This window comes from Haliotis rubra, unplaced genomic scaffold, assembly GCF_003918875.1.
Source record: "Haliotis rubra isolate DU_JTF1 unplaced genomic scaffold, ASM391887v1 Scf251, whole genome shotgun sequence".
Taxonomy (NCBI): Eukaryota; Metazoa; Mollusca; class Gastropoda; order Lepetellida; family Haliotidae; genus Haliotis; species Haliotis rubra.
The window spans coordinates 517,167-534,772 of record NW_025766570.1 but is presented as its reverse complement, the minus strand read 5'-3'; the positions used below and the strand labels follow the sequence as shown (position 1 = coordinate 534,772).

Sequence of the window (17,606 nt, the reverse complement as noted above, 5' to 3'; positions counted from 1 at the left end):
ACCAAGGACGTACCTAATTCTGCAGAAGCGAAGCTGGAAGAACTACGCGAGGTGAACACAAAGCAAACAAGACACCGCGAAGACTGTACAGTAAGAAAAAACAGCCAACGGTGAGTAGAATTTTCTGTTACATCATGGTTGAAGGATACAATAAGAAAACCTTACCGTAGCAAAACACAAAGAATACAGTAAGAAACTAAATCAGAAATATCCTATACACTTCGGTACACGTCCAACTCGCCGGACGAGATCAACACGTCACTAGTTTCATGATGGCATTCAACAAGGATACTTATCGATCACATTTCCAATCTTTGTATCGGATGAGCAAAGGTAATATGCACATTACCATGAGGTAAGGTAAGTTAAAAATTAGATTTATTATACATGATTATTTATATACTCACAGAATAATTTGGCACAATTTGGGAGCTGGCTCAGTTGCTACTTACTAAATATTTTATAAGATTGGTTGCAGGGGCAGTAGCCGGCCTGTACAAACCGAGATGGAAGCAATTGCAGGGGTCAAGCCGGCCTGACAAAGCTTAATGTGTAGAGGCAGTAGCCAGCCTGCACAGGGTGAAGATGGAAGAATTGATTTATAAGAATTGGGGGATATATGATGAAATAAACTGGCCTAAATGAGGTAACAACCGAGAGCCCCCAATGATATAGAGGTAGAGTGAGTGAGTATGGAGTTACGCCACTTTTAGCAATATTCCAGCAACATCACGGCAGGGGACACGAGAAGTGGGCTTCACACATTGTACCCATGTGGGGAATCGAACCACGAAGAACGAACACTTCAACCTCCAGGCTACCTCACCTCCCTTTGGGAGGTAGATATAGTGAAGCCTCGTTAATCTGGACGGTTGCGTTTTTCAACAAATTTGTCCGGATTACGAATCATCAGGACTACTGAATCAAGACCCAAGTTCAAGCAAGAGTTGCTTCCCTTTCTATTACAAAAATGACACGACTCTGGATAAAACAAATAAACATTTAATGTAAAGCTTATAAAACGATGAATAGCAAGCACAACAATAAATTATAGTCATAGCAAAAAGTCTATCATAGTTGTTTTCAGCACTCACAACATCCGACGTGTCTGATCACGTCCTTCCTCAGCACAGGTGAGGTAATGTCTAACAAGCGATATTTTGTAGTATGCCTTGAATGTCCGAATTATTCCTGCATCCATTGGTTGAATATGAGACGTGGTATTTGGTGGCAAAAATAGACTGCATCTGTCTGTCAAAGTACATTAACCAATCACAAAACAGCTCACTTTGTCATCCACGCCTTTGTATTGTGGTGTCAATCAAACTGTAAATGTACAGCATCTTCTGTCGGGAGCTTTTAATGTCTAATTAAAACAACAACCCTTAATTGACATTTCTCAAAAGTTAACAAGAGTTCATCTTGTCAACTCCATGACCGAGTGTTTATTGTTTGAGGCCAGTTAAGTAAACATCGCTGGGAGGTGTTGTTATGGTTCGTGAACACGACTTACAGCGTCCGGACTGTGAAGCAATTTACTGTTTATTTTACTGATTGGTTACAGCTACTTACCAACCGGTTCAAGAAACCGAATTTCCGGATTAACAGGGTCCGGACTAACAGGGCTTCACTGTACATGCCTATGAATGTATGTATGTAGCTGTACATATGTATGTAGCTGTATGTATGTATGTATGTACGTACGTACGTGTAATATGTGTACGTATGTGTGTGTATGTATGTTTGTGTGTATGTATATATGCATGTATGTATGTGTGTATCTATGTATGTAATGTAATGTGTGTGTGTATCTGAGTGTTTGTGAGTATGTATGTATATATGTATGTGTGTATCTATGTATGGTATGTAATGTAATGTGTGTATCTATGTGTGTTTGTGTGTGTATCTATGTGTGTGTTTGTGTGTATGTATATATGTATGTGTGTATCTATGGTATCTATGTGTTTTTGTGTATGTATGTATGTATGTAATGTGTGTGTATCTATGTGTGTTTGTATATTTGTATGTGTGTATGTATGGTATCTATGTGTGTTTGTGTGTGTGTATGTATGTATGTACGTACGTACACACATTACACCTACATACGTATGTAGGTGTAATGTGTGTACATATGTGTGTGTATGTATGTATATATGCATGTATGTATGTGTGTATCTATGTATGTAATGTAATGTGTTTGTATATCTGAGTGTTTGTGAGTATGTATGTATATATGTATGTGTGTATCTATGTATGTATGGTATGTAATGTGTGTATCTATGTGTGTTTGTGTGTGTGTATCTATGTATGTATGGTATGTAATGTGTGTATCTATGTGTGTTTGTGTATATGTGTGTATCTATGTATGTATGGTATCTATGTGTGTTTGTGTGTATGTATGTACGTAGGTGTAATGTGTGTACATATGTGTATGTATGTTTGTGTGTATGTATATATGCATGTATGTATGTGTGTATCTATGTATGTAATGTAATGTTTGTGTGTATCTGAGTGTTTGTGAGTATGTATGTATATATGTATGTATGTATCTATGTATGTATGGTATGTAATGTAATGTGTGTATCTATGTGTGTGTGTATCTATGGTATGTAATGTGTGTATCTATGTGTGTATATATGTATGTGTGTATCTATGTATGTATGGTATCTATGTGTGTTTGTGTGTATGTATGTATGTATCTATGTATGTATGGTATGTAATGTAACATGTGTGAGTGTGTGTATCTATGTGTGTTTGTGTGTATGTATATATGTATGTATGTGTGTATCTATGTATGTATGTGTTTGTATTTATGTATCTATGGTATGTATATATGTAATGTGTGTGTATGCATGTGTGTTTGTGTATATATGTATCTCTGTATGTATGGTATGTAATGCAATGTGTGTGTGTATGTATGTATATATATATATATATATATATATATATATATATGTGTGTATGTATAATACTGCTATATAAGTAATACAAGTCACCTCCACAAAGACATAATATAAGTTATAACTGTAAACTGCATGAATAGGGGAATGGTTTCTTCAAATTTGGGAATTCTTACTGATATCTGAAGCAAAATTCAGTCTCTATCAAGGCCCAGGTAAATCAGTTCTGGAAACAAGGTATCTCCACTGGAGCGTTAAATGCCATCAAGCAACAAAACACAAAGTATTTTCAAAAGTATATTTTGCAGTGTCTGTTAAAAGCATAAAGCATACAAATTTACCTGGTGTTGCTTCATTACTTACCATAATTTCAATTGCTGATGGAGGCAATTTTCTTGAGGATACACGGGGAACTGTCAAGTGTTTGTGACACATCAGCGCATACTTTCCAACAAGAGCATCCGAGCAATTCATCTTCACATAGGAGAGCAGGTACTGAAAAATAATTAGATCCACATAGATTTGTAGTCCACCTGAAATGTTCTGGAACATTTTCAACACTACACTTGAGAAACAAATAACAGGAATACACACAAAAGTAGACCCACAGCTTTGTAACTCAACTGGATTTGTCATGACACAACTTGAATTATAAACAAAAGTTATCAGCTCCATCATTCAAATATTGCCTGTACAAACAGTGAAAAAATAGTTAATAATAGTAATAATTCAAAGATACCATAGCATATGTGCTAACATTACCAGTTAGTCCAGAATCTCTGACCTTACTGACTTCACCCATGTCTGGAAAGGATGAAGCAAAGGCCTCCCCAGGTAAGTCACTCCCATTGGTGACATTAGATTGCAAAGAAGCCACATCCACAACAGAAGATGTGGGTGGGCCAATCTGTCACTTAAGTGACTATTAGTCCACTGTGAAAAAGGTAATCCTACTCATATGTAAACAATTTTGTGCACCAGGACTATTTTCCAGTTCAAAAGGAAGGGCAAGAAAACCTAGATGTGACTCAAGTTGGTTGCAAAAGAACCTATTATGCAAATCTAATGGTCCTCCTGATGAGCTGATAAATCAAAATTGACAATGTATCCCTAAAATTTTACTCAGTGTTTGTGAACTTGTGCTCTTATCCAACTGAACTGTCAAGATGCAATCAATATCCTGAACTAAAATGAAAGTATATTGGAGCCATTACTCTATCAAATGTACTATAACTAATGTACCTTTCCCTCCCTCTGAAGTCTGAACATGAGATCTCCTTGTAAATCCCTGCTTTGTAGTTTTGTGTGAAGCTTTACCTGATGGAATAAACCTCCTTCCATGGCCCCCCAAAAAAGATAAATCACTGGCTGGATCCATGTGAGGCTTCTTTGCAAGAGAGAGATCCATGCAGGTTGATATGGAATAATGAAACCAATTATAATATTCTAAACAACTTTGTTCAACAAGTCAAACTCCGTAACTGTTTTCCCATTAGCACCTGATCTGACCTGAAAGGACTCTGAAATTAAAATACAGCAGGTGTTGTCTCTGTGACAATGTTCAGCTGAGCTGCCCAAGCACAAGTCCAACCTTGTAAGTGTGTGTCTGCAGGAACTCCCATGTTGGACACTTCAAACAAGTCACAGCATGACTGTTGGTTCATGTGAGACAATCTGACCAACTTGAAATATTCTTCCTTCAATACAGGTGTATGCAGTAATTGACAGTGTTGTAAACACTGTGTTGCCACAACATATGTTTTTTTCTTAAGTCCTGTATTTCCCAACCAATGTAATGTCATGGCTCATAAGTGGTTGACTGAAAATCTTCCTATTGTCTACAAGGGGTGAATTCAACCTCAGTCAGTACCAAGATTGATAAAAGATCTGGATAGATCCAGGCTATCACCTGGTCACTGCCTCAAAATGACATTGACTGTCTTGAGACTGATATGCTCTTCAACAAAATAGATGTTATTACTAGTTGGGATATAACAATCATCCTAGTTAGTTCTGAAACCAAAATAATCTGCATTTGTGCCAAGATGTTGTTTCTGAAATCTATGCTTCCAGTAAATTGATGTTACCTACCTTTTATGAGACCATTTCCGTTGCACAGACATTATATCTGGTGCTAATGACACCTCATACTGTCTTCACTTCTGTTGAACCAAAGCTTACCTCAAGATGTAGGTACAAAAATGTAGAGCAGGTTATGATCAAGTCAACTTACCTTATTACATTGCACTGTTGGATTTCTCAACCCCTTCTTTCAAACAAGAGAAAGAGTGAACACTTACTGGACAATTACAGCTTGGGCAACTCCAAAAGACCCTAAGAAGTACAGCCCTCCTACGTCCGTCATATATCATGTATGTAGAAGTTTAACATATATCAGAACCTCCACTGGTTGGCCCAAAAAGGAAAGTGCAGTGATAATGCTCTTATATCATGAGCCTTCCAGTCACTTCTGATACAGGTAGAGAGCTCTTCACATTGGTTGCTTTTGGAAAGAGTGGGTTTTCACCAACATGTATCACTGCAAGGCAATACTATGTTAGCACTGGGCAAAAGGTTCAGAGGTCCACACTGCCACCTTGTAGGGTTCGAGCACTTTTAAGTAATTCATACTTTACATGATTTCCTGTGTTTATTTGACCATGGAAACATGTTAGTATTAATGTAGAGGCAAATTTAAAGGTACTGGGAGTTAAGATAGGGCTGTTTTGAGTGGAATAGATTGTTTTAGTGTCCAGAATATGAACGTTGCTTTGTTTTGTGGTCGAACAGTGGTCAGAGACCCTCAAGGTGAGTCTTACCATCAAGTAGTGGTTCCCTGGCTTCTAAATATTTTGGAACTGATGAATTTGACAACAAATTAGGTTAAAATCACCACTGCCACAACAATGTGAGTGTCTAAGTTAATCTCCTGAGGGTCAGTTTGAAATCAAATGATAAGAATATCATGAAATATGTTCACTGCTGACAGCAGAACATGTCACAAACCCTTGTTTTAAATGCAAACAGTGTAGCATATGATCAATTCTTTCTGTCTGTCCCCTTTTGCATATGCAACGACCTATTTTTCTTTTCCTTTTTTAGAAATATACCCCTTTTTTCACCCATAGGACTTTCAAAATGAATTTCTGTTTTATTAACAACTGTCTCATTGCTGTTATGGATTTTATGACTTGACATTTAATGTATTCTCAACACTATTTTCAGCTTGTAGAATGCCTGTTGGAGAATGGGGAGGTGTATCTTCACAAATACAGCAGAAAAAGAAGCCTTCACATCCAATGTGGTATTTCGACAAGCCGGTCCGAAGTCTGTTGTTGGCAGTGTCTAATCAAGCATACTCCCTTTGCTTCGATATGCTTTACAGCCTTGTAGACTGACTGACTGACTGAGTTTGGTTTTACGCCGCTTTTAGCAATATTCTAGCAACATCACGGCGGGGGACACCAGAAATGGGCTTCACACATTGTGCCCATGTGGGGACTCGAACCCGGGTCTTCGTCGTGACGAGACAACACTTTAATCATTAGGCTACCCCACCGCCCCCCGCCTTGTAGAAGTTGCAGTACTTGGACATGTAGGTACATATAGTACATTTAAGTGCCCCCAGTCCAGTTAAGGCACCACAATGTCTCACTACCAAATTCCATCACTCGGTCATCCTCACTCATTAGAAATTTCTGACAGTGTCCCCTTAATGCCTCACTGTGTAGTATTTCAGTTTCCCAGACATGAAATAAGGGCTGTACATCAACCCCAGAAGCTGCTTAGATGTAAATAATAACAACTGACCCTTGTGGTATGTAATATTATGGGTCTGAATTCATTTTATTGACATGAGAGTGTTCGATATCTTAAAATTATCTCCCCTGTTTACCCAGATACATCGTGTCTTTCTCTAACCCAGTAACCCATAAATTACTGCAGAGAAGCTCGGTTTTTACCTGATATTGCCAAACACGGTTAATTGTAATTAAAAATATTCAGTTTAGGGCAGAGTAACCAATAAATTTCCAAAATTATGTGGATTTTTTCACTTTGTTCCCTCTAAACTGGCTAATACATGAAATTGGCAAGTCTAACAGCCTCAAACAATACACAGTAAATAATATTGAATTTCTGGAAGTATTTCAAAGTCTTAGCTTGATGAATCAATATATTCAAGTGTAAGTTCTTATCATGCTGTGGTCTAAAAGTGATTTCATCTGTTTAAGGGGTCATTTGCCTTGACAGGCGGCAGGGTACTGTGGTCAGTGTTTCAGACTGCTAGGCATTATCCAACCCCTCACTTATTACATTCTGGCAAAGTTCATCATCCAGCCTTACATATGTCAGGATGTTAATGCTGCTTAATGTTAAACCTGTCCAATTTCATGCCTGAATTCCATGATTTTTGTCGTTCAAAATATATTTTGGATTGATATGATCAAGGCAGTCACAGTCATGCATGGAATTAACCCATGGCCCCCCTTCTTTTGTGAAATAAGAGTAAACTCCCATGGTATATGTATGATTTGAAAACTTTCTCTATTAATGCAGAAGTGCATTTTGTATAGCTTTGGTGAAATAGACATGATATAACTCTTACAGCTCTTTCAGTGCAGCAAATCACTATATTCTTGTGCCATATAGATATGTTGGACAGGAAAAAGTATTGAAGCTTCATGCAATTTTATATTTTTTCTGAGAAGTTACATGTATATACAGTACATAAATCACAGATTTGCCTAGGGCAAATGTTTCTAAATTTTCCTATAGGTTCTACTACACTAAATCAGTATCACATGCTCCCTGCGCGAGACCCGTATGTAAACAAGTAAGGAGAGACAGAGACATGTGACAGCTGTGATTGGATGAAATAGTGTAAGATGTTTGTTTTTTAAAAGCACATCCAACCAGTAATTAAAACTGACCACAATTTTAAGTATTTAGTGCTGTCATTTGTATCACCATCACTTATACTTATTGTGTGTACAGATATTTTCCAGTAGATGACATTTGGTGCGGAACTGGGGTTGATGTGTTCCGCTTCCTGTGCTCGCAAACGAGCCGGACAAGTTGGCCTGATATTTTGTTTTATGGTAGTTTAAAGGCCAGAGTGTACCCATGTGTACATGGAATGGCTGTTGATAGCCTGGATATTTAAAAAAAATATATAAGGTTACTATAGAAGTCTATGGGAAAAGATTTGGTGGTGTGTAACCTAAAAGGGATTGAGTATTGCCAGTGACCTAAGAGGATTCTTGCCATGGTGTGATTTTTGACGATTAATTCAGAGAGAGCCCTCAGAGTAAACCTATTTCATTCCAGTGCGTGCATGCACATGCGAGTGAGAGAGTAGTCAAAGGGAATCAAGCTGTTTTTGCAAAAGAAAGCGAAAGGCAGTAGTCACAGAAGCTTGCAAAACAGATGCCTTATGAACATGCCTATATGGTGCTTCCAGACGGAACAAGTGTTTGCCACTAACATGGGAATGTACCCTGCTGCTAAAGAAGAATGAAATTTAACATATTTACAAGTTTTTATCTTTTAGTCATACAGAAGATTACCTTTTGTGTGATATAGTTTTTGGTCATGATCACTTTTCAGAATCTTCTCCATATTTCAGGAATATAGTAGATTTGAATGTAGATGAGTCATTCTCAAAATTTGTGCATATTTATGTTATATGTTTGTATCCGACAAACTTAAGTCAAAATTAAAAAATAAATTTTGAACCCCCAAAGCCACCCAATTTTACTAAATTTTAATGTGTCACAACTCCAGTGGCTGATGTGCAATTCGATTTTTTTGGTCTTTTTCATGTTTTCCAAAGGAAATTTTTTAACATATCATAATTATTGATGCTACAACTACATGCTTGGCGTTGTTTGGCCTTTTCTGTATTGAAAAACATTTTGTAAAAATAGGTCAAACTTTGTCACAAGGTTTGATGTCACTACCGTAACATCATCCAAAAAATTGCAATAATGATTACTCCCTGTACTATCTTCTTCTTCTACTTCATGTTTGCAAGCAATGGCAGTGAGGAAACATGACGGTCAAATACTGACACAAAAAAATCACTTTTCTGAATTTTATCGCAAAAAAGGTGTGTACAAAAGGATATCTGAGATTTTTGCATGTACTAACAGTTACGGTGGCTACCGCTGAAACCAATTAATTTTGTGAAGCCAAACAATGCCAAATACCTTAGACAGTAGGGGGAAATCATTTGAAACCATGTGCTCAGTAAACTTTGGGGACCAGTTATTGTTATAAAACTGATATTATTAGTGGCTGTCACTACCGTTACGGTCACTGTCATTACCATAGATTTTGTTATGGTAAGGACAGATTTTGTGACGGCAGTGACATTTTTCTAGTTTAATGTTGTTTGTATCTAAATTTTCAATTCAAAGATTTCAAATGTTTTGGAATCTTATTTAACATAAAAAAATTGTATCAAATGAATAATAAGCATGTAAGCATGTAAGGACAGGGAAGTGTAACATCTGTGACAAAGAAGAAAATGGCTGTGATAGGGCCGTTACGGTAGTGACATTACATACCATCACAATGTCACTGCCGTAACATGCAGTCTTTAGCTGTTTATTTACATGACAGGGACATCCATAAGTAAATCTTTTGCCTATTACATATTCTTCAAACATTCTTAAATATCTGATTGACTAATTTCATCAAATTATCTTTTAAAGTAAACATATAAAACTGGCTATTATTAAAAATGTCACTACTGTTATTGTGTCACTACCGTAACAATTAATTCCTATGTCCATGCCATAACAATATCATTTTCCTTATTCAATTAAAATTGATTTATCTGTTTATGTCTGGAATTTGTAGTGCAACTATGTTTGGTAGTAGAGCATCAAGTAAGCATAATATAATTAATGTTCTCATTTTGAATTTTTTCGTTACATATTACTTTACATTTGCAAATCAGAAATGAAAGAATTTTCATGGCTTGTTGGCCCCTTTTAAGCAATAAATATAAAATTTCAAAACTCATTAGCCATGTTATATTGTAAATCTAGATAGTTTGCTATATATGTACATTAAATAAATATCATGTTTGGATTTGTTCTTTTCCAAATGACGTTACAAATTTTGTAACGGTAGTGACACAATTTCATGAAATTTCTAATAAAAGGGGATAAATATGAAATATGAAACATCGTTAAGCCTGCATAATTTATGTTTTGTATATTCCGAATACTATGAACGTAATCAACAACATTTCAAAGTAAAACAAGAAAACAAAATTTACAATTTTTGCCCACATGAAATGTGCACGAAGTTTGAGAATGACTCAGATACAGATGCACACAGACTGTCAGTATCAGTGTGTATTAGGCCTGGATGGGTCCAAATTTTCTACCTGGGTATCCCACCCCCTATTACCCTACACTACCCTGATACACATTATGTTAATTCCTATACGTCAAATTTGCCCTATATTCTTCAGCTCATATGCAAAAATTTCAGTATCTTAACCATGTATTATATTCAAAACATGTGACTGTAAATTATGTCTAAATTTTCAAAGACAATACAACCTTTTACTCATATTACATTGTTTCATCTATTAGTCACATGATCATAAAGGGTCCGGGTATTGAGACGGGTACCCGAGTTCAATTCATTACCCACCCGTCCCGGGTATCCGGGTTACCCATCCCAGTCCTTGTGTGTATGAAGAACAAAATACCTTTACTGTCACCATCTGCCCTCCACCGTCACACTAGTAAGAGTTTATGATTACTGATGGCATTCTAATCAGTGTTGACCGCCTCCGTGGTGTAGTGGTTATAGTGTTCGCCCGGAGAGCGGAAGGTCGCGGGTTCAATCCCCGACCGCGTCATACCAAAAGACGTTAAAATATGGTACTTGTTGGTTCCTGCCTGGCGCTCGGAATTAATGGGTACAACAAGGAATGGGCGGTTCGGAGTCAGTATAATGTGTCTGAGTGGGGTATTCATGCTTCACTGCGGCATGGTATCTCAGTGAGCTAGCATTATAAAACCAGCTTCAGTCTGGGCTAGTACAAGCAGCCGCACATACGCATGCATGTCGTCATAGGAGCGAAATATTCTCAAGCACGACGTTAAACCCAATTTCACCTCACTTAATTACTGTTCGTGTCACTATTCGCATGCATGATTGTTCCACTATGACTATTAGTGTGCATGATCTTGATACTGTTCAATCCAGTGTTACTATTAATGTGCATGATCATGATACTGTCCAATCCACTGTCACTATCAGTGTGCATGATAATGATACTGTTCTATCCAGTCATGTGACCTTGAAAATAAGGTCAAGGTCACCCCCCAAATAACTGGTGTCTGAGTAATCACCCAATTTAACGTATATAACCGTAGATAAGCCGATCTCATAGATAAGCCGATCCCCTAACTTGATCCTTAAAATCAATATCAAAATGGGGTCCTAATCGCGGCCAACTCAGACAAGACACCTCGCAGTTACCGTCTTGGATGTAAAACGTAAGTATGTTCTAATTAAGATTTTACTGACCCCTAACGTGGGAATTTGTTTTCTTTTTTATATCATAACAAGTGCTGTCATAGGACCTTAGTTATGGTTATAAATATTTTACATTCATAGGGAAAAACCTGCAATTGAAATGATGCAATGCTAGAATATATTTCTCTTTATAAAATAATAGTTTCAGATACTATATTGTTCTGATCACGGCATCAGAATTCATCTCGTTATATTGTTGGGTATGTTTTAACTAAATCACCAGTAGATCGGGGAAACGTGCGCACAGTTAATTGCTATTTTCAGCTCTGTATATGAGACAAATACACACGGTAATCTTAATCTCTGTACATAAGACAATGCCTAGCAAAAACAAATTAGAACCGAAAAAGTAAATAATCTTGTCTGGTGACGTTTAATTGCAAATTTGACGTCTTTACTGACAAAGTCGTCTTCTCTTGTTCACGTAAAGCGATACAATGTCCTTTTCTTACCCCTGAAAAAATGTTTGACGAAAGTGTAACCCAAGAGATAAGGCGACCCCCTTCGACAGACTGCGTCCTCAAAATTCGGCTTATCTCCAGTAATATATGATAGGCTGTCAACATAATTGAAGATATTGCGTGCAACGTTTTATGAGATATCGCATAAGTTAGAAAAGTGGTCAAAGTGTCATGGTGATCTTGAAGATCAAGGTTGCCCAAATCAACTGGTGTCTGCATAATCCGCAAATGTACGCTGTCACCAAATTTGAACACGTTGGGTACAACAGTGCAAGAAATATCGCGTTAACAAGAGTTTGAAAAGTGGTCAATGTGTCGTGGTGACCTTGACATTTTTTTCAACGGCACCACTACACTTTGACCACTTTTCGAACTCTTAAATCGACTGGTGTCTGCGTCATCCCCCAAATGTAGGCTGTAACCAAATTTGAAGACATTGGGTACAACAGTTCATGAGATATTATGTTACCAAGAATCGGGACATACGTACAGATGCATTGCCAAGTCTCATTGTTCCCCCCTTCCATATTGCGGAAGAGAGTTCCAGTTATCTGATGACCCTGGTGACTGGAATTAACTGAGTGACAAACCATGGGTCCAACCTTCATGATGAAAGGGAGAACATGACATTAGTGTTTTCTTCCATGGATTGTCAAATGGAGGCATCTTAGGATACCAGCATGTGTAGGGACATAGAGATCAACATCCTGTTAGTTTGTGCTGACTAACAAGTCCCCTGTGAATACACAATACAGAAAGTGGACAAACGTAACATAAGCTATATTTGGGATTACACTTTCTTAGTAAAGTACAAATTCCAGTACTTTTTGTTGGGTTGAGTCCTATCCAGGATTCGAACCCACACCCTCAGAGTCAGGTACTTAAAGGGCCACTGATCCAGAGCGATTAATGTTTCTCGCCAACAGCCTAATTACGAAACCAAGCTGCAGGCTGGTCGGTACCTGCTCACTTGACCGTGATGGGCACGGGGACTTGGCTACTGTCCACCTTGGCAGATTTTCTTCAACCTAAACAGTGGCGCATTAGGAAGGGTGGATTCCTGTTATTTGAAAATATCCCTTGTAGTTCTTGTTTGACTGTAATAAAGAATCCCAGCAGTGTAAACATTTTCAGATTTTCTAATGCCTGGATGGTATGACTGATCCAATTTGATTCTAATTCTGTGTTTTTTACCTTGATATTCAACCATGTCATGTAACAATATGATGTTTATTACCTATGCTATGATATTAAAAACACACATTTGATGTATTTGAATCCGTAAACTAAACAACCCCACCTTGCCATTGCTAGAAAAATCTGAAAATTTACTTAGGTAAATAGGTAGAATAGAATAGAATAGAATAATACTTTAATGCCTTTTCAGGAATTTGTGTTACATCAGCAGAGCTACTGACACACAAATACAGCAAATGCATATATGTATTTCTTACGCAACAATGCAGTTCCGTTCGTATCCTCAAAACAGTGTCGGTCTATAAGTTTTTGCCAGGCAATCAAAATTGCATGCAATACAGCGATTATTACTCCCTTTCTGTAACCCGTGTTTGGTGGTAAACCTACACGTTATTTGTGATCATTCACTTGGTCAGTTAATGAATTTATAACAGGTATAATTACTCAGATTACCCGACAAAGGTTCCCATTTAGCATTTCTCGTGTCTGGAGTAAATACTCAACATTATAAATTAAGGTCTGATGGGGCCAAATGTATTACATCTTATGTAATATGTGCATGGAAGTGTAGTAAGAGGGGTTATCAGCTGAGTTACAAAAACAAACATCGATCAAAGGATTAACTGATAACACGCTGATTGATTAATTGCTTTTATCCTGCACAGCGGATTTGTCAAAAGGTAGTGTTTAAGTATGTAGATTCACTAATCTATACTGAATACACCCTGTCGTAAAGTGCCTGTGTAAAAACAACTTCTTCCCTTCAAAGGATTAACCACAATACATTGATTGATTGCTCATTAAGAGTCATTATTGGCTAACTAAATTACTTTGCTAAAGAATGGCGGACAGCATGCAATTAGTTGCCAGGTGTGCTATCTTGGGTGACAAATCAGACTCTACACCAATGTGAAAAACCTGAAACAATATATCACTTTTTCGCAAATTAGACTGTTACAAGACACATGACATGGAGCAGGATTCCTTGTCAGCTGAAAGTGAATGGCACGTCGTTCCTTTAGTATTGATGGATACATTCCTCGAACAAGGTAGGATAGCCTGACATTGTTTAGTCTGTTTTAATTTAAATATTTGCTTTTTGTTTTTATTCATTTGTTGTAGCATTATACAGAATCATTTTTTTCGCCGTGAAGTGTAATGAGACAGACAACATACACTAGGTCGTACTTGGTGTGTGAAATAATACATAATCGACGTTGGCAATCTATAAAATGTTTAGATTTTACAGTCATGTTATAAATTCACAATGAGTACAAGCAGATTGTGTGCTTTTTATTAGGTTTCAAAATGCATACAAATATGATAATAAACTAATTAGGATTATAAGACAAAATATAAAGACGTACATTGACTTCGTTATTTTTCAGTACTAACATTTTTCACCACTGGCAAATGGTTCAACTTCATTTGTTATCAAATTAATGAAGATGGAAATATTATCGAGTAAAAAATATTTCCTCATTGTTGATCAATCTATACTTATACTATCAATTGCGCATGCGGGTAACGCAGCAGAGGTAACGAACCGGTCATGAATTATGGGATATCATCCGGGTACTCACGGGAGAAAAACAATAACAAAAGCAACAACCAGTCCACGGAAATTGCTCTCGATCATTGCCCCTTTAATTGCCAGCATCAGGCTAATCTAGATTTCCAGCTTCTGACTTCCATTATTGTGGAAGCCGCAGTGGCTGAATAGGTTAAGCGTCTGACTTTGTGTGCTGTTCGACATGCAGTCTGACACTTAATGGTGATGACATCAGCTGATTTTATTATGTCTGGTATTTTTTTTCTGCATGTGGTACAATCAAGGGCAACTGAATGCACTACTAACCGACTCACTGCTAACAGTTACCTTCAGTGATAATTATTAGCAAGATGGTATTGAGTGTTCAGAACGCAATCAGTTGAGCCAGTGCCATATCTATCATCAAGAGCAATGATATAAAGCCATCCTCTGGAGGGCATTGTCACAATGGAATCCCTTATGTAAGCAATGTCCCAATTTGATAGATGAACAATGAATCTCAGACAAATCATGAGTCAAATCAGAAAAGTCAGTTTACCAAATATTGATGGTCCAGTGATGTTACCACTAAGTGTGTTATCATTCAGGGCTCATTCTAATACTAATGTTGAATAAACAACAACATTCTGTCTGCTCATGCGCAAATACATTTCTGCTGCAATTTTCATAGCTGGAAAATACAACACATACCAGACCATACCGGACTAAGCAGAAACACTACATCCATGTCTCCTGAACCGATTACCAACAAACCGTACCAGTTCGATGATTCATCCCAGTTCAGTTCGGCGATACGCACCAGTTCGGAAGGCCTGTTTGGTTCAGCGTTACACACCAGTTGTACCAGTGACTTGGTTAATCATTGGCCAATATTCACAACTAGATTGAATTGACAACATTACATCTATATTTGCAATGAAACATACTACTGACATGGAAAACATTTATCAAAATGTTGCACATTGCTACAATCAATGGATAAAATAACACAAGTGATGGGATCTATACTCGGTGTCATTAATGAAGGGTCAAGCTATTGGTAACACTAGTTTTTTAAAGTTGTAAAATCTTCGTTTTTGTTTGAAATATATAAATATATACAACTGCATGTTTTACAAATTGTCTTAACTGTATGGAAAAACACATCAGACCGTTGAAATGTCATTTTTACATTCTTTAACCTCCGATACATTCTGTTCCAAATGGCAATTTTTTTTATTCAAATAGTCAGTATGGAAATCCGAATGCCACTTAATGTCAATGATTTGCACGTGCAAGTCGCTCTATCCATGAAAGTTGAAGACAATACACATGCATTGATGCTTTTTCACGTTTTTGTTCAGGTACCTGTTTGAAATCTAGGGGTGACTATTCAGGGAGAAACAACTATGGCGATAGTGATAGTCTATTGCAACATACTACTACCATAGCGACAGCCTATTGCGACCCACTATTACAATACTATTGCAATAGTTTTCTCTCTCCTTGAATTGTCTCATTTGAAGTCATTTCCCAAAAGAATGTATAGTTTATATGAAATAAAAACAAGTAGTTCACTCTTTTAATGAGTGACAAGAAACTTGAAACCCAGATCAAGTAAACAGTTAACACATAAACTCAGTGAAGCTGCAAGTCTGCACCCAAACATCCTGTATTTTGCGCTGCGGATTTATCAACGGAAGTCAATTACTAAACTATTGATAGTCACACATACTATCGATGCATTAATAGTTTTTCGTTTCTACCATCGATTAATTGCTATCGGAGACTCAACAATTGCAATGCATCGATAGTATGATGCATCATTACAGCCTTATTGAATGTAGCTTAAAAATAGATGTTTTTTACACTTGCTGAAAGGAGTGGAATCGGGTTGAACTCAGCGCCAGGTTGCTGTCCGCTTTAATGTGAGTCAGAGTGCTATTGGTAGACTGTGGCAGAGATTTTCGGTCACCCCAGAGTCACAACAGTCCGAGATGATAGGCACATGATTAACACTGCGTTACGTAACAGATTCCTTAACTCCTTAAGGCCGAGAGACGCACATGTGTGACAAATTAATGAACTCCTCACAGCGAGAGACACACATGTGCAACAACAGAAACCACCTCTTATTCAGTGAGAGATGCACATGTGCAACAACGAAAAACACCTCTTATTCAGCAAGATGCACATGTGTGTCGTACTTTTAAAAATCGCATTGTACCTATTATTTCAACCAATTTAGTAGTACTGAGCAAATATTAGCTTTTCTTGTGAGAGATGCTACCTTTAGTGTCAATCAGAAGAAGTATTGAAAGTGTTTTGATAGCAATTGCTAATCATTATCATAGGCTTATACAGCGTTTGGCAAATGAACACATTATGATGTTTTTACAGAGGTAAGTGTCTGGTAGTCTTCATTGGGAATTGATACTAAAATACTTCGTATGCACATTGATTGAATTAGATGTAATGGTTTAGCGGTTACTGAAGATTATATTTTCTTCAACTTCATAATACATAGGAAACAATATACGAAATTTCAAGGATATAGAAAGAATTCAAACACAATAGAATAGTTTGAATCTACTTTTTCGGTATTATTACTTGTCATGTTTCATATAATGAAATATAAAGTATAAACACAAATAATTATACATCCAAGCGCGAATAGATTAGACATAAATTAACTTACCAATTTAAAGCTTACTGAATTGTAACTGGTTATTTTCCATAAACTAAAGCTGATAATGTTACCTAATCGAATATAAAGTGATAAGTCGCGCCTTTGCATCGAATATATATACATGTCAGTGTTATTACAACAATGAAATCTTTTACTACGTTTGTTACGAAACACAGTCAGTTGGTAATTAAAAAAATTCTTAGGCATAGTCAGAAGTAATATCATAAATAATATAATACATGTAAACCATACAAAGGTATTTC

General features: G+C 37.0%; 1 protein-coding gene across 1 annotated transcript in view; it reads right to left on the bottom strand.

Moving 5' to 3' along the window:
- The window catches only part of LOC124279515 (unconventional myosin-VIIa-like), a 754,149-nt gene that overhangs the window by 442,034 nt on the left and 294,509 nt on the right, over positions 1-17,606 (bottom strand). Inside the window, exon 23 of the mRNA XM_046715341.1 lies at positions 3,264-3,395. Coding sequence (XP_046571297.1) covers positions 3,264-3,395 — 132 coding nt within the window. The remainder of the gene's footprint in view (positions 1-3,263; positions 3,396-17,606) is intronic.